General features: G+C 44.2%; 4 protein-coding genes across 14 annotated transcripts; 1 reads left to right on the forward strand and 3 right to left on the reverse strand.

Annotated features, from left to right (window-relative positions):
• Positions 1-61: 61 nt before the first annotated feature.
• tmem50a (transmembrane protein 50A) lies at positions 62-8,235 on the reverse strand. 2 transcript variants are annotated; one of them, XM_084437723.1, is made up of 8 exons: positions 8,169-8,235; positions 7,284-7,356; positions 2,845-2,950; positions 2,552-2,664; positions 2,358-2,425; positions 1,783-1,875; positions 1,050-1,110; positions 62-893 (listed from the first exon to the last, which is right to left on the reverse strand). In XM_084437723.1, the coding sequence occupies exons 3-8, from the start codon at positions 2,944-2,946 to the stop codon at positions 848-850; spliced, it is 483 nt and encodes a 160-aa protein (XP_084293849.1). In that variant the 5' UTR covers positions 2,947-2,950; positions 7,284-7,356; positions 8,169-8,235; the 3' UTR covers positions 62-847. The 2 variants fall into 2 exon arrangements, with proteins under 2 accessions (XP_084293849.1, XP_084293850.1); XM_084437724.1 differs by lacking the exons at positions 7,284-7,356; positions 8,169-8,235 and adding an exon at positions 3,832-3,901.
• On the reverse strand, positions 5,049-8,761 carry mgst3b (microsomal glutathione S-transferase 3b). Its single transcript, XM_084437726.1, has 4 exons — positions 8,550-8,761; positions 8,169-8,291; positions 7,284-7,356; positions 5,049-5,734 (listed from the first exon to the last, which is right to left on the reverse strand). Exons 1-4 carry the CDS (start codon positions 8,673-8,675, stop codon positions 5,634-5,636), a joined length of 423 nt encoding a protein of 140 aa, XP_084293852.1. The 5' UTR covers positions 8,676-8,761; the 3' UTR covers positions 5,049-5,633.
• A 298-nt stretch (positions 8,762-9,059) lies between these two features.
• Positions 9,060-12,690, forward strand: rsrp1 (arginine/serine-rich protein 1). Of its 10 annotated transcripts, none has more exons than XR_014630445.1 (7): positions 9,060-9,248; positions 9,770-10,325; positions 10,441-10,538; positions 10,877-10,931; positions 11,135-11,244; positions 11,441-12,001; positions 12,299-12,364. XR_014630445.1 is itself a non-coding variant. In XM_084438197.1 (5 exons), the coding sequence occupies exons 2-5, from the start codon at positions 9,779-9,781 to the stop codon at positions 12,476-12,478; spliced, it is 909 nt and encodes a 302-aa protein (XP_084294323.1). In that variant the 5' UTR covers positions 9,060-9,248; positions 9,770-9,778; the 3' UTR covers positions 12,479-12,690. The 10 variants fall into 10 exon arrangements, 2 of the variants coding, with proteins under 2 accessions (XP_084294323.1, XP_084294324.1); XR_014630446.1 differs by having other exon boundaries at positions 11,444-12,001; XR_014630444.1 differs by having other exon boundaries at positions 11,135-12,001.
• Positions 12,691-15,429: 2,739 nt separating this feature from the next.
• On the reverse strand, positions 15,430-22,001 carry syf2 (SYF2 pre-mRNA-splicing factor). Its single transcript, XM_084437888.1, has 7 exons — positions 21,967-22,001; positions 21,442-21,516; positions 20,831-20,956; positions 18,393-18,510; positions 17,686-17,776; positions 16,841-16,939; positions 15,430-15,950 (listed from the first exon to the last, which is right to left on the reverse strand). Exons 1-7 carry the CDS (start codon positions 21,982-21,984, stop codon positions 15,785-15,787), a joined length of 693 nt encoding a protein of 230 aa, XP_084294014.1. The 5' UTR covers positions 21,985-22,001; the 3' UTR covers positions 15,430-15,784.
• Positions 22,002-26,904: the final 4,903 nt, after the last annotated feature.

A 26,904-nucleotide genomic window follows, 5' to 3' on the forward strand; every position in this document is an offset into this window, starting at 1 on the left:
AAGAGCATAAGCTAGCAGCGCTATGAGAGCTTTGAAAGAAGACAACTTAATAATTTGTACATTTTCTGTTTAATGCGTTTTCTGTATGGTAAAGTGACCTCATAGTTTGGTAATTACACAGGGGTGTGTGTATAAGCATTGCAGTCAAGATAAATATTTGAAGATATGGTGACAAAAGCTGTGAAATCTCTACTCACATGGTCTCATTTCAGTAGCATGACTTTTCAACCATCCACATTACATTTGTTAAGCTGTCAAGCATGGTATGAATGCAGTTATAGACCATATGCCATTTCAGGAAAAACAAAAACACAAATTGCCCTCATCATTTATAACATTATTTTCATTAAATGCAAAAGTACAAAATACATGAATGAATACATTATGAAAGATTGACCAATGTTATTGTATTTGGTTATACCTCTAGATTTTCATTTTCCCACCACAGAGAGCATTACGTATCAATAGAGCACTCAAACAAAAATGGTAAAACAAATCAGAAAAGTTTTCTATGTTTGTAGGTTTTAAAGACTCACAGTTTGACAATTTGAATCATTGTAACATAGTGGCTCCTAAATTTCGCAGTGAAAAGACACACCTGCATTCCAATTTGTATGATTTCAAAAGAAAAGTAACATTCCATTAGAGGAGATTACAAACAGCAAATTGTGCTCTTTATATTTAAACTTGTCTTTGTACAGAACCGACCTACATATAAATTAAACCCATGTTTATCTAAAAGCAGAAAAAAGTCAATATATAAAGTGAGCATTTTGTAACATTTGAAAGATGAAAGGTAGCACTCACAGCCTAAAGCTTAGACAGACAGGCAGACACAGTGAATCCACTATTGCCACAGGTCTTCAGTGCGTCCAAACTTGAAGACCAAGCCCCTAGAAGAGATGAGGTGGTGCACCATTAAATAAGATATTTTTTAGACTTGCTAAGTTGAGGTATCTCCTTCTCCCCTGTAAAACATGTGCATTTAGAAAACCTTAGTTTGACCATGAGAATCCGTTATACAGTCTGAAATGCAATACTTTACTTACCCAAAGAAAATGAATGCATTTTGGAAGAAAACTGCAATTCCAGGATACACAATGTCCTTGTCTGTAAAGAGAAATGGCAAATGACATAAAACGTACACTGCAAGTAGAACAGATGACATCATCAAATCGTAAAGCCATTAGCCATGCTTCCTGCAAGTATATGCACATGTAGATAATCAACAGAGGACAACTTAATTAAGCAATAACACACGAGAGGGAGTGCTTTATCGTGGTTATTGGCATGGCTGCGGTCGCTGGCACAACAGCGCAGCTCGAGCACCATAGCCAGCACAGCCATGCCAATAACCACAATAAAGCACGACCTCAAGTGTGTTATTAATTTTATACAACAGCACTGCACTGTCGTTATAATAATTATTTTTAAAGATGGGTTTGTAGTGTTCAATTTCCCTAAATTGCATTGCTGTCAGCCCTCAACTGAAATAGTTCTCTATTGATCACCGTTGCTATGGCTACTTATTGCCAGCTGACGGCATTTACGAGTGATGCATGTACCAGTGATTTGCCCGTTATGTTGTGGTTAGTGGCATGGCTCCGAATGCCTCTTGGCCAATCACAATGCACGTTCGGAACTAGCTGTTGTATAATACTAAATAATTATCCATAAAATGTTTTCACAACGGCATCTTTGATCTATATGTCAGGGGTATCTAGGGATTGCACATACAGTAAGCACATGTTGAGTGGGCCTAGGTAGGGATATAAGACTTACGGGGTACGACAAAGCCTCCAAACAGGATCCACATGGAGCCAATGAGCGCGCCAAACGCCAACATGAAGCCAATGAAAAGCCACACGCGAGCTCCTGGACACAGTGATGAAGAGGGTGGGGTTATGATCTGTGTACCGTGACTAAATACGGCAAGAACAAACTGCCTGTGGCTGTTAGACAAGAAAAGAAAAGAAAACAGTCTCTGGACTCATCTATATCCAGTTATGAACAGAATTAGGTCAATCAGGTTAGCTATAGTACCAGTAGAGAAATCAAAACAATTTGGGCTAACTTACATGCAAAAACTTTCAATGTGCAGCAAAGCAAGCAAATTGCTCAGCTCAGAACGGTGTACTATATGTATTAGTATATTTATGTGATATCTATGTGATGGTTTATAATAATAAAAATAATGGTAAATGACATGGTCAAACATTGTGGTACTACCTGCATTCTAGTTGTATTGCATTGGGGAGTGTGAGGAGGAAAGTTACTTGAGATAGTATGATCTATGTTGTGGAATGTTTAGTCACAGATCACAGTACATACCTGTCCTCACAGATCACAGTACATACCTGTCTGTCCAATGCAGCCTTCGCTGTAGCTGTCCCCTCTCACCTGCCCGTTGGACACGGCGTTAATCCTAGACACAGCAGGCATAAAAAAAGACAGATGGGCTCAAACACTACATGTTTAGCATGGTCTTTCTTCCTGGTTGCTAGTTTGGACACACCCATAGTAATTTGTAACCCATGACAATGCGACTTACATGAGAAAGGCCACGGTAGCGATGACCCCGCATGTGTGGTAGGCATGATGGAAAACCGTCTCATCTGGATATTTAACTGCTGCATCAATAATGATCCACCAGCCGGTGAAAAACTGTACATAGAAACAGAATATGAATTGCTGGTATGAATTTTTGATACTACAGTAAAGTAAAATAGTTGATAATCAAGGAAGCATTTCTGTGGTTCCCACTTCCCCCTCTGGTCCTCACTTTTTTACAAATATGGCCTATCATACTCATCACCCTTCTCTCTACTGAGAAAGACAACGTACCAGGACTCCGGCAGCTACAGACGCTATGGTGTTTCTTCTTTCACCCCAGTCCACAACGCATTCACAGTCCCCACACCGGATGCCGTCCAAAAATCCTGACATGGCTCTGAGGGATAGGACAGAACAGAGAGGATGAGCAGAGTTACAAGCTGAGCACCGGGGCCAGTTCTAATACACTGCTCAAAGAAATTAAGGGAACACCAGTCATCAATCATCATCGCGGATCTCCATGAATGAAATAACCAAGTTGCAAATCTTTATCGATTACATTATGCAATTCATCAAGAACAAAATGACGGTCAATGGAAACCATAATCATCAACCCATTGAGGGCTGGATGTGATTAAGTGTGAGTAAGTGTTCCCTTATTTTTTTTTAGCAGTATATGATCATCAAAGATGACTCAAGACACATTCAATATTGATATTTTGGGTGAATAATGCTCAAACCTGCAGCCCCCAGAACATATCACTAAAACCCTGTAAACTTAGGAGCAAATAATGTGCTTAGCTATATTTCTGTCTGTGACATACCTAGCTAAACCAATGACACAAATCTTTCAGGACTAAGGATCGACGATCGTTGGATCTCCAGTGGAGCTACACCCATCCAGATTGCATGGAGTTGGTCCTGCTGCGTAAACGGGGCCGTGGAGTATGCTCTCAAACAAAATCCCTCTCACACACAGAATAAACAATCGCTTGCACCGAAACAACGTTACATTCGGTGTTAAAATTTAACGAAGATATCGCATAATTTGGTAGTTAACTGAGTCCATCCGACTGTGTGTGCCAGTGTGTTCATCATAGCCTAGCCTGCCTATTGTTCGTAGCTTTTTGGCAACAAGCCTTTCCTTTAAGATTATTTCGTCCACATTTCCTATAGCTTAAGAGACAAATGAAGCCAACAAACATAAACCACATCCGAAGAAGAACTGAAACAACATTATTTATCATACTGGCACTTCAAATGTGTTGGCATAATTACCTTTTATTTACGGTTTCTGAAGTGGACCCCCAAGACACAGCTCGCTCCTTCGCTTCCGTCAATGCTCGGCTGCACGCATGCGCAGTGGATTCCACAGAACTCGTCCTCTTTCAACTGTATTTTCTTTTCAAACTCCTTGACTGTAGGCTACATGTAAAACGGGTTTGATTTTGGCGTCCTATTGAGAAAAAATATCTAATTTGCAAGGGAGCAAGTAGTTTAGGCCTACAATGAAATATACAGAACAAGACAGGAAAATATATAGAACCAGACAGGAAATAGATATAGATAAAATTGATAGAATTCAGTCATAGATACATAATTCATGTTTTAAATTGATTTAAAATGTCCTTACATTCCCTCCGCCCTCAAGATCACCTCCAGGGAGCAGGATTTGGGAGTTGAATTTTAAAATGTTCAGTGAATTATGTATCACAATTTATTCATAATATGTATTGTATCATTGTATCGCAATGTATCGTGATACAGTCATATCGTGACCCCTGTATCGTGATGCATATCGTATCGTGAGGTCCTTGCCAATACTCAGGCCTAGTCTGAGTTGATGTTTGAGCTATGTGACCCGGGGTTCAATCTAAAAACGTGCACCATTTTGGGTTGAACGAATCCTCAAAACAGTGTGAAACTGACTTTGAGGTAGGTTTTCGCTTGTTTGGTGGGTGTGTTAGAGGTGTTACTCAATCAGCAGACTATAAATCCTGACCCATCTTCTCAGCTGCCATAGGTGCAATGCTTGCGTAACACAAGACGTTCAATGCACCACCGTTTATGTTTCAATAACTGTTTTGCAACGTTTTCTCGGGGCTGAACTGTGATGCTGGTATTAATCAGGGGTGGAGCTTGGACTTTGCCATTGTTCTTTCAAGCAGGGTGGGACAGATGAAGAAACTTGTGACCAACCCACATGTGCATGCTGGAATGCTTTGGGAGGATGGCTGCAGTGGCTGCATGCCTTTGAGTTGTTATGCCTAATCTCCCACCAATAACTGGAGAACGGCTTGCTTAAGTGATACGCTGTTTAAATCCCTCCTGTCCTATGAATGATTTTGAACCCCAGCCACAATCTAACAGATGCTTTTCTGGTAAACGTGAGACCAGATTCTGAGAGTGGGGACCCCGAAAAATAGATTTCAGAAGGTTGTTGTGACAAGTTCTATATTTCATGTAGACAAGCTTGGTTGTATGACAGCGTGTCGTTCAAATATACTGTGGGTTGAGTGTATTATTGTTACACAACTGTCATGTTACTATTACAAAAATACACTGGTATACAATCTTAACATACTTTTGTCTCTGTCCCATGAGAGATCATGTGTGAATCATTTGACAAGCCCCCAAGCTTTCTTTTCCAACATTTTCTATTCTCTGGAGATTTACATTCAAGCCATTACATCCATCTGATAACATTCTGAAAAGTAGGCATCCCTATGAAGTGGTGTCCATATATATATATGAGAAATCTATCTATGTTCTAGTTAGTCAGTGCATCGATATTTATAAAATGGTCAGTGACATGGAACCAAAAATAAAACCAAATGACAACATGTATTAAATGGACACATCAAAACTGAAGATCCTCAATTACCAAAATAAACAAAATATTGGTGCTAAAATATCTGACAGTATATATATATGACATTTTTTTCACATTTGTGTTGTATAATATCAGTGATCAAAGTATCACAGTACAGATATTAGCAGTGGCTATTGGAATAAAAGGCACTACAGAAGTACATCATTACAGGAGTAGGAAGCTTAACCATGGGATCTTGGCCAAGTAACTAAAAGACTCCGAGCAGTTGCAAAGCCACTGAGATGGAGAGAATGATAACTCCAAAATATCCAATGTACCCATAGGCACCCCGCATCCTCTTGGCTGGATCTGTAAAGAGGAGAGAATCACACATAACATTTTCATGCGGTTTACATAACTTGTAGTATACACACACAAGAGCCTTCAGTGGGGCAGCCCCCACTCGCTGGAACTCTCTCCCCACAGAGATTCGTAATGCCCCAACCTTGGACACCTTCAGATCAGCCCTAAAAACCCACCTGTTCACCAAGGCCTTTGGCTTGTGGTTAGTTAGTTAGCTAGTTCATTAGTTAGTTGGTTAGTTTGCTAGTTTATTAGCTAGTTCATTAGTTAGTTAATTAGTTAGTTAATAGGTTTATGTGGCCATTTTTGTTTTGGTCTGCCTGTGGTCTGTCTGACTTTCCTATCACGGTAAAGCTTCCTTGGGTTTTATAAATGCAATATATTATTGTTATTATTGCCTCCACCCGAGGCGAGAAGTCGCCGGGCGGCTGACATGTTTTCCCTCGCGTGTGTTTGTTTGTTTGCTCGTTTAACTTAGCTTAGTTTTCCTTTAGCGGGATTAAGCAAAAACTACCGGACCGAAACTCAGTGGAGGGGTGTAGCATTGGCCAACTTAGAACTAGGGATGCACCGATTGCAAAATTCTGGGCCGATGCCGATGTTTAAAATAACAATCCGGCCGATGGCCGATGTTTATTTGATTTGATTTTTATTCCCCCTTTTGTGCCAGGGAAACAAAAAAATGATGCCTGCTTTTCAGATGGCCAGTTAGATTTGTTGTGTTAAAATCCTTGGCTGTAGTACCTCCTCTTGAAATGTCCCTTGAACAAGTTTTACAAGTTGCATAGCGCATATCTTTGTCTGAGATGGTGAAATATCCCCACACGGCCGACATTTTTATTTCACTTTAATTTGAAAGCAAACTACACGTGCGTTTGCGGCGTTACGTCACGGATCTTCTCCGAATCTGCAGCTGGGTAGGCTACGTTTTTCAGTTTTAGTTGATTTTAGCAGCGCCTGTGAGCAAAAGCGGTAGTGTTTTCCCAGAAAGATGACTGCATTTCCCATGAACACTGCTTCCTGCTGTAAATATCTCTTGCTGTAAATATCTCTTCCCTAACCTAGCATTCGTTTTGGAAGCTGGCAGAAAGACATTAGTTGTCAGGGAAACTAGCGACAAGGTAAATAAATTATTTCGTCCTTTCTGGACAACCCGACCAGATATCCATAGAAACAGCCAATCCTCTTGAGGATGGTTTTGCTAATGAGGGTAATGTAGAGGCATCAGTATTAAAATTAGACTGTTTTATAACCAGTCAAAAAGTCATCATAGTGGGTTTAAGTTAGACCATATAATCTAAAGAGTTCTACAAGCTTACAACCTTCAGCACAAATGGCCCTTAGTGAATAACTGAACAAAGGTCAAGAACAAGATACAAGGAAACTGTATCTTGTCAAATGCTGCATGACTCATGTCAAACAGCATGCATTTGTGGTCAGGTGTTATCTAATCAGTTCGCTAAAAATGTGTTTATGATTGCACAGAACCCTTATCTGACCATCTGTGAAACGCTGCTATGTAGGTACTGTAGCCTGGAATGCCCCTGGGCCTCACCTCCAGTGTAGTAGCCCCAGGCATATGAGAATCTACTGGTCACCCAGATGGCCCCAAGAACAGCTGCTGAAATCTGGGGAGAGTAGAGAAATTATGATTGAAAAAAACAGAAGAGGGAAGAAACCAGAGTCCAATGGGGAAGATCCTGAATCACTGTTTGGTACTCAGTATGTGCTATAGTGACGAAGGAAAGGGTCAAGGACAAAGAGGAAGTGCAGACTGTCAATGATCAACTAGAATGGATTGCTAAACATCATTCACATAACAATTTCAATTATCTTGACTAACCTGTATATCAATGTTGCTACAGAAATCATGTTGCTACAGTGTTGTGCCGCATTGTGTGAACACGAAAAGAAAGCACAATTCGCTTTATTCACTGCAGCTGCCATACTGACTTTATTGGTGGAAAGGATGCGGAAGTGCCCGTTGACTCCAATGTTAAAAGTTCACTATAAAAACACCACTTCAAGAACCAAAATAACAGGCTCATACACTATCGGGGTTACAAACTCCAGACTCCGACTGTTTTTCACTGCCGTTGTTTACGCGTTTGGAAATACATGGACGTGAATGCAGCTGACGGCTAATGGCGCATTCACCTCCATGTATTTCCAAACGCGAAAACTATGGAGTCTAGTAATGATGAGTTTGTAATCCCAGTAGTGTATTCAGTCGGTTATTTTGGTTCTTGAAGTGGTGTTTTATAGTGAACTTTTAACATTGGAGTCGACTGGCACTTCCGCATTATTCCACCAATTACGTCAGACTTGACCGATATGGCAGCATGCGTGAATAAAGCGAATAAATGTGCATGGATCGGATGATGGATAGGCTAGTATGGATAGGTTAGTATGGATAGGTTAGTATGGATAGGTTACTCACTGGATAGACAAGAGCAGCAATGGTTTGGAACACAAGCCACTGTGGGTACACCTCCAGAGTGTTCTGGTGGGCCCTCTGGATACAGTTGAACACCTGCTCCTTGTCACTGTACATCGTAGGGTACTATATGGAGGAGAGAACAAGTGTCACTTGGTTGCCATAATTAAATAATACCTTCTCATAATACCAAGTACTATACTAATACAAAGTAGCCTTTTAGAGAGGGCCAGGGGGTTCAGGTTGGTCAATATAGTCGCTTTGATGAGCACAATCATACTGCACTCAGTACTGTACTAAGAGCCTAATGAAGTCTTCGTTTGAGTGTAGTTGTGCGTAATGCTTGTTGTATGGTGCCAGAGAGGGTAGATAATGTTGCTCTACCTTGACGTCGTACTTCTTTCTGGCGCTCCCAACCTGAATCCCGAGGTAACTCAACATAATCCAGCTATAGAAGTATGTGAATATAACATATCCAAAACTTGAAGGTAGCAGTTCCAAAATCTCCATGGTAAACTAGATCTTCTCGCACTAACAGCCTTGCAGAGGACGACGTGAGGCAGAGTTGTGTATGATCACCATGGAGAAGAGCGTTAAGTATGTATGACATCGCGATAACTGAGTATCCCGTTGCGCAGTCGAGCCACATAGCATCAGACTTTGGGCAGCATTTTTGTAACTAATTGTGTCATTTTACAACATGACCCGATAAAATAACTAAACCTAGGCACATGCTGTTATTCACTGTGGTATTTTTTAGAAATAAATGTGAAGGCTTAAGCAGTTTACATGAGTTGCAAAATCTGCGCAACGGTGACACTCGTGAACGAGGCGAATCGAACGTACTGGAAGGGGGAGGAGCTGGAATGTTCCAGAAGGACTTGATGACGCACGAGGCCAACTGTACTCTGATCTTTGTTCATTCTGACTGAAGCAACCAGGCGGTCAACGGGCTACACGACGAAATAGCACTAACTAACTTGAGCTATCTAAACAGAGGAAACTTTAAACTGAATTGTTTAAAACTTTAAAACAGTGAGATTGTTCTAGAATTCAAGTCAGAGTCAACACAGCGGAACTGAGGTAGGACACCATTCGGTATGGCGTTATGCGAGATGTGGTTATCCCCAGCTAGCTAGACTGGTGTAGCTTATTCTACAGCTAAGTTACCGCTTGATTGTGTGGCTAGATATTAACTAGATAACGTTAGCTAGCATACTGAATTATCCAGCTAGAAGTATAATAGTGATGTTCTTAGGAAAATGGAAAAAAAGAACAAGCTAACGTTAGCTAGCTAACGTGACCGGTTACTAATGTAGCTAGCTAGCGGACATCTTGTTTCTAGCTAATAGCCAACGTCGGCTTGCACGGTTACGCAACGTACATTTCCTGGCTGACTGTCGGTTGGGGGAGGGGACGTGATTGTTATACAACCGAACTGTACAACATGACCGATTACATGTACAATATGGCCGAATTGTACAACACATTAGGCAATTAACTTCTAGTCACGTAACGTTAGATATAGATTATAGGTTGTTTTTAATCAATGACGCACACCCAAGTTCGTTTACGTTACTAAAAGCTATGGTTGTTTTTCGCAGATAATCAACATGAGGACATCTGTTAAACATGACGGCCAGATGGCTCGGGTCCGACTGAGTGAAGGCATTAGCCTCATCTTCGACGAGGACACCCTCTCCAGCTCGGCCTCTCCTCCTGACCGTTCTCGCTCCAGAAGCCACTCCTCCGGTCAAGGGGTCCAGAGGCGCGGGGTACGCAAGAGCCGCAGGTCCTCCTCCGGTTCTTCCTCGTCTAACGGCAGCTCCCGCTCCAAGTCCCGTTCCCGTCCCCGTTGTCACCGCAACTCCTCCCGCAGGCGCTGCTGCCACCCACGCGGACACGGGCGCGGCCACCGATCCCCGCCGCGTCCCCACAGCCCCTCATCCCCCTCCCCAGACAAGCCGCCGCGTCGTATGGATCACCGGTCTCGCTCCAGGTCTCCCGCTGGAAGAGGAACAAACGGGTCCGTCAATCGCTCCAGGTGCAGATCCTCCAGGGCCACGTCTTACAGGTCCGCCACCGGAGGCGCCGAGACCTACAGGAGGCGCTCCAGATCCAGATATTCAGGAGGCGCCACTGTTAGTGTGAGCTTGGATGGTAAGGCTCAGCACATGTGGTGGCAGTTGCTACCAATCATCAAAATGTCCAGTACCTCTTTTCTGGGGTTAGATAAGGGGTCATACAGATTCAATATTTCCATGTTTTTGGTTAGGAGCAGAGGAGAAAATCAGGCCAACCACACCAGAATCACATTCAGAACCAGAGGACCGGGTGAGACCAGCGCCAGTCCCTCAAGGGAGTCCAACACAGGTGGGTGTCTCGAGATCGAACACGTTCACAACATGTCATACCCGTGTTAGGGATTTAGTCCTGAGATACATGCCATGGTGTCTTATGTGATATTTGTTTTTAGGACAAAGACTTCCCCCACTCAAATCGCAGGCAGATGAAACATGTTTTATTAAATGTCATGCTGTTTGTTTAAAGCCAACATTCTCACCGCAAGATTAAGTTGACTCGATGTGATGGCGAGATAGTCAAACCTCCTTTTGAGACCATCAGTGTTAACTTTAACTTTCAAGAAATTTGCACATAACTATGGTAAACTGAAAACATCTTACCGTAACTTGAATGTAATATTTCTAAAGCAGCTCACGCGCTACAGTCACGCACCCTATGGACTGAACTGTCTCAACTACAAAGGTAACATCTATTAGTTCAGCTAACTGGAAATTAAAACACCACATCTACGAGTTGTTTTGAACCAGTGGTAGGCATGCAAACAGTCTGTAATTGCCTTCTGCTGTAGGATTCCTCTGCTTCTATGTTGTGTGAACTATTTTCCTGCTAACCATGCAACCCCCAGGGAATACATGCTGTGTTTGTATTTATCCCTGTTTTTATAGATCACATGACAGTGGTCGTCACTCCACGGCCCTTCGGATTAGGAGAATAAGAGGGCAGTCATGTGACTTGGGTGACGCCATTGCGTTTGCGTGAACGGTTATCAAATATGGTGAATCTTCTCATGCTCAAAAGTCCAGTTCTAGTAGATGCCAAAGGATAAAATCTCACTGACTTAACTTTATTATCTTTGTTAATATTTTAGTACTCACAAATATGCCACATTCTCACACCACACTTACCTAGTATTTGTACAAACTCTGAAATGTCTGTTTGCTGACAGTTGAAATGGGTACGTTGTTATTTAGCAGAGCCCTCCTCCCCTCTTGCTGAAGATGCAGGCGTTGGGACTGCGTTATAGTGACTATCCCTGACAAGAACACTAAAAACAGATGAAGAACTGCCAAAGATAAGTTGGTACCTAAGTCGTGTGCTGGACGGGTTTGTGGAAAGCGCCGTCGTCATCATGAAAGGGGTCTCTCTTTCTATCTTTGTTTCCGTTTTGGTTTTGTTTGCTCCAAGCTCTACCCTCCTGTCAGTCATGTAACGGGGTAAATGTCAATGAGACAGGAATGCATGGCTAGCTGCATTTTGTTGAAGCCATGTAGAAAGATGGCTAGTAAATGCCTCCCAGACAGAACAATGCATTGATAGTAGATTTATTATAGTAGTCAGTCCCAGAAAAGTGAACCTGGAAGGTTCTCAGCAAGCTGATATAGCTCAGCTGACCTGTGTGATCTTACTCCACTCTAAACATGTCTCGTTGTTTTGTCTCTTTGTAACAGAACAGTGACGTGGAGCCTGAGGACGAGGATGGCCAAATCCCAGACATGTTCCCTAATCGCAAGATCATCTCATTCAGCATCAATGTAAGTTTCAATTTTCACTAATTGAATTCGTTTTGAAATTGTTGTATTTTTAAGTGCCACAATTGAAAATTGTTTCAATTGATTAAAAGATTAAAGTAGTTAACCGAACAAGTTCAAAACTAGGGGTGGGAATTTCAACTAATTCTCAGGTCGATTAACCTAACCCGATAAAAATCGACTAACCATCGTAGTCGATTAGTTGAGTACTCGACTAGTCGATTAATCGCGCACATCCCTATTCAAAATATTTGGATAAAGATAACATGCTGACATCTCTCTTTCCCATTTGTCTTCCAGAACTCGGTGGCGAAGCCCACTGTGGTAGCTGGCCTCAGCGATGGAGACAGTAAGGTAACCCACAGAGTGATGAGCTTCACCAGCACCCGGCCGTACGGTCAATGGCTCCCCGTCAGAAGACCAACCAAAACCGCCATGTCCCGCCCCTTCTCCAAACAGTCCCCGACCACAACGCGCTAGTGTGGCAGAGAGCACGCTGACCCTGTAAATACCACACTGTAAATAATGTAAAGACATGGGGGGGGCTAGGTCACCTGACTTCATGGTAGATACTTTTTCATTTAAATATTGAATTAAGTGTTAAGAAGAAACAAAGATTTAGATCCGGTGGTTTCCAGTTCTTTGTGGTTTCTTGTTTGTTGCCTAGTGATTCAATAAATATTTGAAATGAATGCTTTGTGTACTTGATATTCTTAATAATTAAGGCAGTGTCCCATTTTGTTTTCAGACATAAGTCTAAAAGATGGTTGAATACCTGTAACAGAATGATTACTCACCTACCTAATGTTCGATGCCTATTGCATGTATAGTTTTCCCCTATGGCAGTCGTGTCAGCTGCACTGCACATGTTAACCACATGGAGGCAGAGTTGCCCCACAGTAAGTTTCAGAATCCCAAAGTCCAGTCTGTAGGTCCCATAGGTGTAGTTATGAGGGATATTCCACCTAACCTAGTGGGTAGTATTGTATTACTTAAAACCAATGTAACCCTATTAGATTGGTATTGGCTATACTTTTTTGGATAAAGGATTCTCATGAAACGGGGACATTGGCGAGGGGAACTTAGGACTTTGGTTTGCAACAATGAATACTTTGAAAGCACTATGGAGAATTTATTGCAAGAGAAGAATTATGTGCGATTCATCAAATCCAACCCACATAACCTCCCTCCATTCTACAGTGGAGCTGCGAGACCACCTCATGTTCGTGGTTATAGTGAGTGATTTACTCAGATCCCCGACTCAGATTTCACAGTGTAATCAATTCTCCATACATCACCCAGGAGCCTCTGCCACACTCACGAGTGTTTATGAAGATTTGGCAGGTGGACTGAAAACCGCCTTTGTTCAGAGTTGGTGCCAAGTGTCTGCTAATACATGACAGCGCTGCTTTGAACGTGTTCCCTCCTGAATTACCTGATGTGAACCTCGTAAAACTGGTTAGCAGTCCGTAACTTCAATTCAGGTGCATCTTACCCGATACTCAGTAAGCCTATTATTTTGACAAGATCTTGGTACGTATTTAAGATCAAATTATTACTTTATATGGGTGGTGTTTTGCAATGTTTGTGTGGCAGGCAGCAGTAAATGACTAGATATAGATATCACCCAGGGCCAATCCAGTCCCCTTTTAGCACATACAAAAACTGTTCACTTGAATGATGTATTTACTCTTGATATACTGATGATGTACATTTAAGTCATACAGTCACCATAGATTGTGCAGTGAACCAGACATGCCTATAAATTACCAACCACAGTGACACTAAACAGCATTGTTTCAAACAAGGCCCATTATGGCCCAATTATATTGACATTAAGTGAAAGAGAAAGATAGGCAGCTCTGCCTTCTCATCTGTTTAGTTGTTCACTCTCCACACAAAGCTACCGTTAAGATTTTCATAAAAGAAATAATTTGATCTATAAAGCGCTTTTCATTGTGAGGAGATCTCAAAGTGCGATCAGGAGCATTCACTGCTCCACCAGGCAGGGGTGTCATCAGTCACACCCGGGGCCAGATATTCTCTCACTGCTTCTCATCTGGCTCCTCGCTGCATGAGAGCCGTTCCCCCGGCTCCCTATCCTCCAGGGCAACTCCAGCCACACGGGTACTGAAGTGTTTAAGATCCCTGAATTAGTATCTTTCTGGCAGTAACACACACGAGTCTTGACTCACTGTGGGGGAGGGAAACACTGTTTACAGCCGTGCATAACGGATTCCATTGTATTCAGGGACACAGACTGCCTTTTGACATAGGCTTGAGAAAATGCAACAAGTCACCCCTTGAAGGCAAACTTTATTTGATGTTTAATTTTCCCTCCTAATGCCACGAATACCAAGCCTCTATTTGGGTCATCACATGAACTCGATTTTCGTTCGAAGAGTCTGGCACTGGAACTATACGAGGTTTGAACAATTGAGGCATCTAACAATGTGGAAAGGGTTTACAATTTATACACCCTCTTATCCAATCAATCTCCACAGAGTGAACCACATCCAGTGGTAGTCATTTGGCTAACCTATCAGATTCTCTCCTCATTGTCCTGGCCCATGAGCTCTTTCATGTGGTCTCTTTGATGGGAACATGAGAAACAGTAGCTACCCATCAGGCAGCCCAACTGGCCACGGACCGGCCCCATAGAGGACAGGCTGGGCAAGGAGACACCCATTAGAGAGAAATGCCATCTGCAAGGAGCCAAATCATACGGTCTCTACAGGTATCTCTCCTCACATCATCACAATGCCATCATCCCGGGGCTAATCAGAGAAAACTATAAAAAATAATCTTTCTTAACCTGGAAACCAAACCCAGCCACCCAGGTCCTAGCGAACGTGTTCTCCAAAGTAGAGTAAGATATCAAAGACGTGATTTGAATACCACACCCCCCCCACATAAATCAGGAAATCATCAACAAATTGTGTCACAGTCTCTTTTGCACGCTAGCCTTTGAACCCACCCCGTTCCCCTGCTCTTATTACCATATCCCCGCTCAGCTTATTCACAACACATTCATTAATGCAGATGAAACATTACGCAGACGTCTGATTCAAATTAAGGACACAGATCCCGGTTCCATACGAATGTGTTTGTCGGCCCCCACGCAAACAAGCCAGTGTCTCATACTGACCCCCAGAGGGCGCCATGCCACAGAACTTGAGCATGGGAGAGGGGGAGCATGAGAATCTGTTCTCTGCTTTGATCTTCTCATAGGTCACAAGCCTCTTTTACTCATGTCACCGCTTGGGGCAAGTTGGCTTAACAGAGATGTGGGCGGTAACGCTTAAATTGAATTGCTTAATTGTTGTTGCTTATCTCCATGTGCACCTACACTAACACATTCTTCTGCTGCTATCGCTGAATAACAGGGTCCATCCTGGGGGTAAATGATAGCGTTTCATTCTCACGCTCGTACTGAGAGTTTTTATTCAGAAGAAAGCAAGGCCTTTACGAAAGGTTAATACATATCACACAACACCTTTACAGGGGGTGTAAATGACACTCATGTTTTTCATCTAAGTTAAAAAGCAACATCACAGGTTAAACTGATCCAAAATGTCACGGTAACAAAAAGCCAGAAAAGCATTTACAAAACATCTCCCGTTTCAGTCCGAGCCCCAAGCATCTATGACAAACTGACAGTTTATGTTGACAGTAATATACATGACCAGACCTGTAACCATATGAGGCGTTTATCTGCTCCCAAGCCTCCTTAATGGAGACAAATGGACCGAGACGCCACCCTGGGTCAGGATCCCCCCCGCCCGGTTAGACAGCTGTGCCTCTCTCCAGGTTCTGTTTAATCTCGGCCGTGTATTTGCCGTAGAAGCGCTCGGCCTTCTTGTTGAACTTGGCGTTCCTCTCGTTGATGTAGTCGATGTCGGCGTCGTCGTTGTAAGCCCTGCGGCGGCTGTACTTGGCCCTCTTCTCGATCCTGTGTGAACGACAGAGGGTTTGTTGAGCGGAGGCTCGTCACTCTGCTGCGCCCAGTTTCAACGACCGCACCTCGAATCCCGATAATCACACACAATCACAGTGATAGAAAGTAATGGGCAATAATCCCCAAACGAACACAAGTGCACACATTCATCTGCCTGCGAAGGCACCAACGGAAAACCTTACACACCATCTCTCTCACACGCTGGTACAAGCACGCGCACACACACACAACCTTTATTGTGTGTGTGTGTGTGCGCGCGTCTTCAAAGCGGGGTTGTGCGTCATGCCCTGGAAGCTTGTGCTCTGCCTAATCTCTCACAGTCGCATCGCTAACACAAGCCTCCCAGAAATTGTGAGCCACAGAAAAGCAGGGAAATGGTGTGTGTGTGTGTGTGTGTGTGAAGGGAGGGGTGTAACACAACACAGACACACATAAACTAGGAGCATGTTAGTCAGGTGTGAGGCCAGGATTACACACAACAGTTGACCCTTGCGAGGATGGAAAACTGACAGGGCAAGGCCATAACTTTTCATGCAGCGCCAAGTACCCATTCATCATCCGGTAAGTGCAGTCATATACAGGCCTAGGAGAGGCCAGATAGACACTATCCATCCATCCAGCAGATGCTTACAGTCACTGGCTGGGCTACCTTCCCACCCAGATAAATGGATAATGTAAAAGGTGCCTGATCAGCCTCTCAAACATGGAGGCTTACTCAGAGGAACCGGATCTCCCCAGGGTGCCTCTCCCACTCACCATCAGAGGGCCCCGCTGAGGCACCTACCGCCCCCTTCACATGAACAGAGTCCTCTTTCTGGACTCGGGGTGCACCGGACAGGAAGTCAGAAGGGTATAGGGTGTGTGTGTGTGTGTGTTTCACTTACTGTTTCTCCACATCCTCCACCATGCGGTCGACGCCCTCCTTGGTCGGGACGTGGGTGCCGTGGATCAGGCTGTTGGAGGTCGGGTGGAAATCCTCGCCGCTGTGGAAGACGACCGGGGACACGGTGAGAAGGAACAGCGCGCTCATCATCATCATCATCATCAACACCCTAATATGTGTCCGTCCTCCATTGCCGTCCCCCCCCCCTCCCCCCTGTATTGGATAAGAGTGACGAAGTCGCCGGTCGTGGGTTTCGCTGCACCCTTCACAGTTCTACACGTGGCAGCAATTAAGGGGGTAAAAAAACTAAAAAACTGTGGGTACTTGGACTCATCTTTGGCTGATCAAGAAGAGCCCACCATAACTATAACCATGCCGTTCCCTCTCTCTAAGTGCATGCCTTGCATTGACGCATTAAAGGCATGGGATGATGCTCGGGGAGTCTGTGGACTGTTTCAGAAATCGACCCGGGGGCAAACGTGGGGGCACACCGCCCCGGCTTCTACTGAACCCTCTGTGCAGATCCTGTGATGGCTGAGAACTGGGTTTCATAGGGTTGACTGACCAATGCTTTTAGGTCGGGCAAAATGTACATTCGCTGAGAGAGTTTGCCTGTTTCGAGGGCATTTCAGCTGAAACGTCACAGCGATCCTTTAACGCAGCGGGGATGGAGTTTTGGATGAATGTGATGTGCCCTGGGATTCTCGGCGCTAAATATAGAAAACCTATGCTGAAAGATACGGTAGGACATCCCGTATCCTGCCCCCCCCCCGTTTTGAACACGGAGGAAGAGTCGGGGGGGGGGGAGAAAGCACGAAGCTCAAAGGTTTTTAAACAGGCGCTCACCATTCCTCCCTCTGCCTCTCGTAGCCGTCCATGTCCGGTTTGATCTGCTTGGTGAGGCGCTGGTACTGTCGCAGCTGGGCCTCGGCATAACCTGCGGCCCGATGGCAGCACAACAAGAGAGACGGGTCATAATTACCGGAACAAACGACGAGCAGCCGTGCGGCCCCCGTGACACAACCTGCGTCTGGTTAGGCGGAGACGAGGGGGCCGCCCCCCATCGCCCCCCCCTCCATCCCTCCTTTCAAGCCCCTCTGGTGATAATTTTCTCCCCAGAGGATTTAATTCAGGGAAGGGGGTTTTGATGCAACAGATGGCAGCCATATTTGAGAGGGGCGGCGATCCTTTTTGGCAGATTAAATTGGAGGGAGGCAGTTAAAAATGATTTATTCCCAAGGGCCTTTACACGCACCCAGAATTCCTCTGTGCAGGGCCGCTCGGTGCTAGAGGGACAGTACCACCATCGGTAGCAAGTTAGCAATAGAATATATGCCGCTTAAGTTGCTGAGTCCTGTCAACCCAGTGAGCACAATGGGGAAATATGAGGCAAAGTCACACTTTCCAACGAGCTTCCCCGTGCACAAACCACATCGGATGACAGCTGGGTAAAATGCTAATGGATGGGTTAAGGCTAAGCCATGACAGATGTGATCCCCCGAGTCCAAGAATAACGGGTCTTTGATAATCAGAGCGTGCGCTCCGCTCCTAACCTGAGAACCCCGGGTCTGGGTTCTTCTTCTTCTTCTTCCTCTCCCAGCGCTCAGCATCCTCAGCGCTGATCTCCAGCAGCTTCACTCGGTCATAGTCCTCCCCCTTGGCTGCACACTCCTGTAAAACACACACACGCACGCACACGCGCACACACACACACACACAAATGTCAGATAATGTGTTTTACAGTGAGGGAAATAATTATTTGATCCCCTGCTGATTTTGGACGTTTTCCCACTGACAAAGAAATGATCAGTCAGAGACAGAATAGCAACAAAAAAATCTGAAAAACACATTTCAAAAAAGTTATACATTGATTTGCATTTGATCGAGTGAAATAAGTATTGATCCCCTATCAACCAACAAGATTTCTGGCTCCCACAGACTGGCTATGCCCATGAGGCACACAACTTAGTCCTATCCCTTTAAGAGAGTGCTCCTAATCTCAGCTCGTTACCTGTATAAAAGACACCTGTCCACACACAAAATAACTGTCAGTCTCCCTCTGTCTGGGGCTCCGCGCAAGATCTCGCCTCGTGGAGTTTCAATGATCATGAGAACGGTTAGGAATCAGCCCAGAACTACACAGGAGGATCTTGTCAATGATCTGAAGGCAGCTGGGACCACAGTCACCAAGAAAACAGTTGGTAACACTCTAAGCCGCAATGGACTTAAATCCTGCAGCGCCCGCAAGGTCCCCCTGCTCAGGAAAGCACATACAGGCCCGCTGAAGTTTGCCAATGAACATCTGAATGATTCAGAAGAGGACTGGGTGAAAGTGTTGTGGTCAGATGAGACAAAAATCGAGCTCTTTGGCATCAACTCAACTCGCCATGTTTAGAGGAGAAGGAATGCTGACTATGACCCCAAGAACACCATCCCCACTGTCAAACATGGAGGTGGAAACATTATGCTTTGGGGGTGTTTCTGCTAAGGGGACAGGACAACTTCACCTCATCAAATGGAAGATGGACGCGGCCATGTACCGTCAAATCTTGAGAGAACCTCCTTCCCTCAGCCAGGGTCAGGGTCGTAGATGGGTATTCCAGCATGACAATGACCCAAAACACACCGCCAAGGCAACAAAGGAGTGGCTCAAGAAGAAGCACATCAGGTCCTAGAGTGGCCTAGCCAGTCTCCAGACCTTAATCCCATAGAACATCTGTGGAGGGAGCTGAAGCTTCGAGTTGCCAAACGTCAGCCTCAACCTTAATGACGTGAAGGTCGTGACGTGAGGATCTGCAAAGAGGAGTGGGACAAAATCCCTCCTGAGATGTGTGCAAACCTGGTGGCCAACTACAAGAACCGGCTGACCTCTGATTGCCACAAGGGTTTTGCCACCAAGTACTAAATCACGTTTTGCGAAGGGGTCAAATACTTATTTCACTCATTAAAATGCAAATCAATTCATAACTTTTGTGATGCTTTTTTTTTTTTTGTTATTCTGTCTCTCACAGTTAAAATAAACCTACCATTAGACTGATAATTTTTTCAGTGGCCAAACTTACAAAATCAGCAGGGGATCAAATAATTATTTATCTCACTGTATGTACTGATACAGCAAAGGTTTTTCCCCTCTGGGATTATTAAAAGTGTATTTTACTCCATTTTGTATATTGTACTTTGCAGTAATACACATGAATATTGCCTGTGAATATGGATGTATGACTTCGTCTCTATTCACGCACAATATCCTTAGCAATAACCCAGCGGAGGTTATACACTTACTAGCCCTGGTCCAGGGTGGTATACAATTCAGGGCTCTCCCTGAAATGCCACCCTCTCAGGAACCATTCATTGGGCAATTGACTTTTGTCACTCGGTCTGCCCTTCAGTATCTACAGATATGATTTCGTTCCTCACCGAAGTGAAGACAGACAATAAAAGCCTTTTCTCCAAGGTGGCTTCACGACCCTGATCACGTGATCTCATATGCTGTTTACCTTTCTATCATGGAGAGATCACACGTGATCAGGAGGGCAAAGCCAGGCAAGTAAATATGTGTTAAGTGCAAAAAAGTGCTTTTTATATAAAAGGTGGGGGGGGGTCTGCAAGTGAAGAAGAAAAGGCTTTTATTATTTGTAAACTGTCTTCACTTACCAAAATAATATTATACTGAAGTCAAGGGCAGACCGAGTGACAAAGGTCAAAGGTGCAATGAATGGTTCCTGACAGGGGGATATACTGGGGATATAGCCCCAAATACTGCCTTGGACCAGGGCTATCAGGCTTATAAGCCTTGGTCACACACAATATGTATTTATTCAAGAGCTTGGCTAAGTCCCATAATAAAATACCACATATCGAAGCGTGACCAGAACACCAACCAAATCAGTGTCACCTGTAAATTCACCTGGTTATCACTACCTCTGTAACAATATCATATCAATAGTACAATATCAAAAGCACAGCTCGAACTCTGAACTGTTTCAGGTACCTTCTTCTTTTCGTTGTCTGCCAGTTCCCACTCCAGACGAGCCTTCTTAGCCTCCCAGTTTGTTGGTAGCTTCAATCTCTTGTCCTCCTCCACAACCTCTTGGTGGTTGAGTTTGCGTGCTTCGTTCTGAGATGGACCGCAAAACAATATCACAAGTAAGTTAAGAGGTAGATAGCAAAACAAAAAGTTACCATGCAGTGTTTGGGTCAACTCAAATAAAGCTTTGATTGATTGAACTCAAACAGGTCCTTTTCGTCACTGCCAGTCCGCTTGGGCACTAAACAACGGCGTGTGTCGTTATCTGAAATAGGACACATCCCAGCAAACACACCCCAGCAAACACACAACGTTCAGATCACGTCTTAATAACGTCCGTCGGTCCTGAACCCCGTGTGTTCGTCTGCTGGACCCCTCAATATTCACACGTCTGGCTTGGACCTCTCTAAGACGTCTGTGGACGTGCAGAACGGGTCCAATATCTAAACGACTAAAAAAAACTTTCATTCTGGCTCCTAATTGGATGTCTTTGGACGTCCGAAAAAGACAAAAAAGACGTGTAAAAGAGGTTTTTTAGACGTGTCTTTGCTCAGTGGGACGGCTCCATCACTCACCCTTTTAAAATGCAGCTCCCGGAATTTCCGGAGTCTCTCCTCTCTCTTCTGAGATGCAACACCTTCCGACGACTCCTGCACACGTTAGTAGTTAGCATAGTTAGCATGCTACATTCACTGGCTTTAGCTCGGTAGGTTAGACATATCGCTAACTACGACATGACCTCAGTAGACTAGTAAAACGTCTCGAAATATTTGCCATGTATAGTAATGATAGTGTGATGGCCTGAACCAACTCCGAGTACAATACGTGATACTCTTTAATACTTTAATACGTGATACTCTTTATCAACGAAGTGTTTAGTCTATCTGCTCACGTTAGCTGGCTAAGCTATGCTAGTTATGCTAGATAGCTTCACCGTGTAAACAAAGAGGCAAGATGAGCTAAAACATTTCCACTGATTACATCCAATAATTCAAAATACAGACTCGGTTCACGGTAAATTTCAGCCGTCGTGACAGCAAGCTTATACAAAGATATTGTCGTTATTGGTTTAGTTTTATTTTGTGTGCGAAATCACTGACCTCAGAGCAGGACGCCATGTTTGAGCTCACATACAGGAAGCTCTGAAAGCAGGAGATTACGCAATGAAACTACTTCCTCTTCTTTTTATTTTTCAGTTGACTTATTTTTTATATAAGAATAATCATTTGAATTACGTTGAAAATATCTGTATTTCCTGTGACCAGGATAAGTAATTCCAGAGACTCTTCCCTGACCCTATTTGACCATGCAAGTAACTGCATAGATTGTGAAAAGTAATGCAAGGACAATAACAATCTATTTTTGGGAAGAGTTGGGGATCAGATACTGTAGGCTGTCATCAGGAGGTGAGGCCATTATAGCCATTAGATACACAAACAATGCCAAAAAACGGTTGAATTCTGAACAGAGCTATCTGCATTCACTGTAACATTGCGTCAGTTGCATGTGAGCCAAATATTTTATCACAACACCATGACAAAAGTCTTTACTTGAATCTTGTGTTTCATAATAATGTTGTGTATAAATCACATCCAGACCATCTTGCTCTCTTTTGAAGATGGTTTAATCAAACAAAAAATATTGCTGTATCAATAGCAGCAAGCAGCACTCACGCATTGTATGTAATTATGGATATGACTGGAAGCAATAGAATGAAAATAGCATGAAAGGCCATATGTAGACTTAGGCATCAGTTTGCTACAGTCTGTTTCTTAGATCTCATTGGTCATGGTCTTTCCCTGCAGAAAGGGCACCTCATGCCAATCAATAATGAAGCTTTTCCACAAACTAGCCTACATCAGTTCTGCACAGTCCAATATATATAGTGATCTCTAGATCTGATCGGAAGACGAAAGTAAACATTTTCCATGGCAATGTTACCGTAGCATGTTTGACTTGCCAAAATGGATGAACTCCCTGTTTGATTGTGTTATACTAATAGACCTCTTTTGGAGGATGTAATTAAGAGGAGTTTATAGTCTTAGATGAAAGAATCCTCCTAGATCACAGGCAATGTTAATGGAGTGATGCATTTGCACTGGAAACCAGATGGGTGCACATCACAGCGAAGGAGAACAACACGGAACTAATGGGCACGGCCCTGCCCTCGCTGTTACATCAAATCAGAGGGGAAAGTGCCAGAAAAGCCTGTGAGTAAAACACTGCAAATTGACTAAATGGAATTAGAGACTATTCCAACACAAAATGAGTGTAGATTAGTCATATTAAGTTTGTGAAGGAAGAAGCCCTCTGATGGAGGTTCCAGGAGGGAGTATGACCCATGCTCCACATTTCCCTGACTCTGGCAAAATCATGGCATGGATGAGAGTGTTTCTCTATGACTGTGTAGCTTGTTTTATGTTGTTACCAGTGAACTCTGAGGCCTATATCTATCTGCAATGTCTGCTATATTTTACTGTAGTAGTCTTACCTTGAAGGTCCTCTCTTATGAGTTACTCGGGCAGAAAGTGGACATTTTCCTTGAGAGAACCCATGAACACTCTGACCATTAGGGCTGGTTCTCCTTCAGTTCTTCCTGAATAAATCACTGTGTCCTGCAGAGCTGTGAATGCTGATTAAAGCAGCTCACACGGGACTATTAGTCTAATCAAACTGTTTGGAGATCTGCCACAGAGAAAACATATCAGAGTCAATCAGGCTGGGGGAGCCCATATTGTGTTTACTGTAAGTGGCCATCTGCACACAAGACACTCGCCACACACACGGGCACCTGGAGAATATGAGGTGCTTTGTATTCCCCACCCACTGGAGTAGATTAGGCCCTGGAAAGCGGGCTTGGGAAGGACTGGATATCATCCTTGGAATTCCTCTTTGGTTCACAGGTAGATTTTTGGGTTCCCATGTGGAGGGTCGACATTTTAAACTGTTTAGCATAATTGGTTGTGGATGTCTTTAGTACTTGCTGTACCTGCTCTTCTGCCAGACAGGAGAATAGGCCCAGAGCTAGAGAGGGCTTGGGTTGACATGAGTAGCCATGATTGACCCTGGGCCAAGCAGTCAGTCTGAGGGACTCAGCACTTCTGTCCCTGCCTGTTAAAGGCCGAGGAGCCCCTATAGGAGGAGGAGATTGGACTGCCGTGGGTTTGGGCCACCCAAAACATGCTGAACCACCACTCCTCAATATTAACTTTTCCAGTCAGGCAAATCAGGCCTGAAATAGGGTAACATTATATCTGTAAATAAATTATGCTATAGGGGCACATTTTTACGAATTCAACATATGGCTTCATAAGTCCTCGAGATCGCTCGCCGTTCATCAAACCGCGCATGATATCGATTCAGTTCGTTACCCACTGTTGTTAAAGTATGTTTCTGGAGATGAGGAAATGCATTTGGCGTGTTCTGTTATCTAGCTTTAATAACCCCCCCCGTCCCCGTCTCTCTCACCCAGGGCTACCGCTCCAGGGGCTGAGTCTCTCAGCACGAGCAGCTGCTTCACATCTGGAACTTAATATAAACATCATGGCCAATAAAATCATTCCATTTCCTTAATTACTATTCCTGTCATTTCCGCACTAAATGAAAAGTTATTAATTCTGGGCCAACACAAACAGGCTTCTCCAATACGGGGAGCCGCTGCTCCCGAAGCCCCAGCAGCCACCACTACAGGGCTCTGTCACTGGACTGGAAACCCACATGTAGGGGGGGAACAAGGCTCCACCCCCCCCCCGCATGCGTGTGTGTGTGTGTGTTTGCAGATGGGAAGCCATGGTGCCGCATACATTAATGGAACACGAAATGGCGTCTTGTTTTCCGTCTCATCCAAACCCTCCACTGATGGCAGTGAAACCATGACAGGCACACCCACGGGTGTTTCATCCCCCCATACTCTCTCTCTCTCTCTCTCTCTCTCTCTCTCTCTTTCCTCCTGTCTTTCTTTCCCATGTTCCTCCACGGCCTCTCAGTGTGTTCACTGCCCTGCCATCATCATCCCCACCCAGTACTTCTTGTACTTCTCTCTTCCTCCCTATTAGTTTTCACTCCCTCAACCCCCCCACCCACCCGCCCACCCACCACACACACACACATACACACACACACACACACACACACCCCTGGTGTGTTTGAGAGGGCTAGATAACTGGGTGTAAATCCTGGGTGATGATGGCACTCCAAGGCACTAAAGCTGCTCTCCTCCTTCGCCTCGCCTGTCTCCACAACACGTGTTCGGTAAAATCACTCCCTCACACAGAATCATATTCCACAAACAACGGGGACCAGGGATTACAAGACGCCAGCTCTTCCTAGCAGCTTTCCTTTGTCCAACCGCCTTCAGACACATCAAGAGGTAAACGGCGGACAGAGGAAACACATTTTCCAGCGTAAATACACCGATGTATGTATAAACTTGCATTAAAACTTAATCCCTTCCCCAAAAGCAACAACACGCTGTGATTCAGTACATCCGGTGTGATGGGTTCTGTAACCGACTACCCTTCTCACTAAAGCATTTTAACAACCCCACGAGTGCGAGAGGATTCAGCCAACGATACATAGACAAGATAATGTGTGGGTATGCATGCACTCAAATACCACTGGTTTTGTTCTCGATGCTCTTGCTATACCACACACAATTAAACTCCCAATTAAGGCCCATTATGGTTTTTCCACTAGAAACGAACTGGGAGAGTGCTCCCCACTGCCTGTGCGTTGCGGCTAAGCAGATGTCTCTTGTGCTGTCATCCAAAGGAACCCAGACTCATCCCCAAACTTTATGATCATATAATTACTGATCAAAAAGTCAGCGCGCAGTCCAACTTCAGCGGAAGGCAATAAAAACTTTTGTTGTTTCCAGTAAACGTGGGGCTTTCAGAGTGTAGCGTGTGGAGGAATCCATCCCCGAAGAGCGATGGATATTAAGACTGTTTGGGAATGCTTAATGTTGACCTCTGACTTCAGCCACCTTGAGAATGTCGGGCTCTGGACATAATGGGGGGAAAGACCACAAGAGGGAGACAGTCCACAGCATTTATGAACAATACCGTTGGCCTCTACACAATGCAGCCAAGGTCACTGCTGGTCATTGACCTATTCAGTGCCCCACGCTGTAGAGAGCACTGCCCGCCTTCACACATCCGCCCTCCACACGCCCTCTGCCCACACACAAGGTCAATAAGGGGGTCTTTGTGTGGCGCGTGACCAAAAAGTGTCATGGGTTTTCCGCCTCTCCGCTCCTATCCTCTTTCGGCTATGACCTTAATAAGATGGGGCCGTTCTCACTTGGCTAAATGATATTCTGTTATGGAGGCTTGTGGAGTGATGGCCCAGCCAACTGCCTCTGGACACACAGCTGTGCGAGTGTGTGCAACACTCCCTTCTAACTGTGCCTCGGTCAACACTGAGAACCAGGCAGCAGATCAAATAACCTTGGTTTTCTCACACACACTCTTGCGCACTCGCACACACACGCGCACACACATTTAGCACATAAGCTGCTGTTTATCTGAAGTTCACAGCAGCACTGGTCTAATTTAGAATCTGGTGAAGTTCATATGAGTGCCAAGGCTCTTCTTTGGTTTTTAAGTGATAAATAGGATCTTTCTTCACTGAAAATAATATAAATGATATGGTGGGCATTTGTTACTTTTTTAGGACATGTTGTCTGTTTTGATGTCCGCAAGAGGTACAAACATCTGTCCTTTGAACTGCGTCATTGTTTTTTTTAATGAAAAATTTATTTATCTGTTAAATCCTGGACAATCAGAACTTTGTACTGTCTCCATTTTTATCACAATTCTTCTCATGATCATTGTTTTTCTCCACCTTGAAGACCATATTGTACCCTATACACTTACACATGTTCACTCTCATGCCTTCTTCTGCATTATTACATTCAGTGCATGTTACATGTCCGTACTGAATGTGTTTTAATCAAATCAAATCAAACTTTATTTGTATAGCGCATTTCATACACAGAGGCAACACAATGCGCTTTACAGAGAGCAATGGGTGGGTGG

The sequence above is a fragment of the Borostomias antarcticus genome (genome assembly GCF_949987555.1).
Source record: "Borostomias antarcticus genome assembly, chromosome: 5".
Classification (NCBI taxonomy): domain Eukaryota; kingdom Metazoa; phylum Chordata; class Actinopteri; order Stomiiformes; family Stomiidae; genus Borostomias; species Borostomias antarcticus.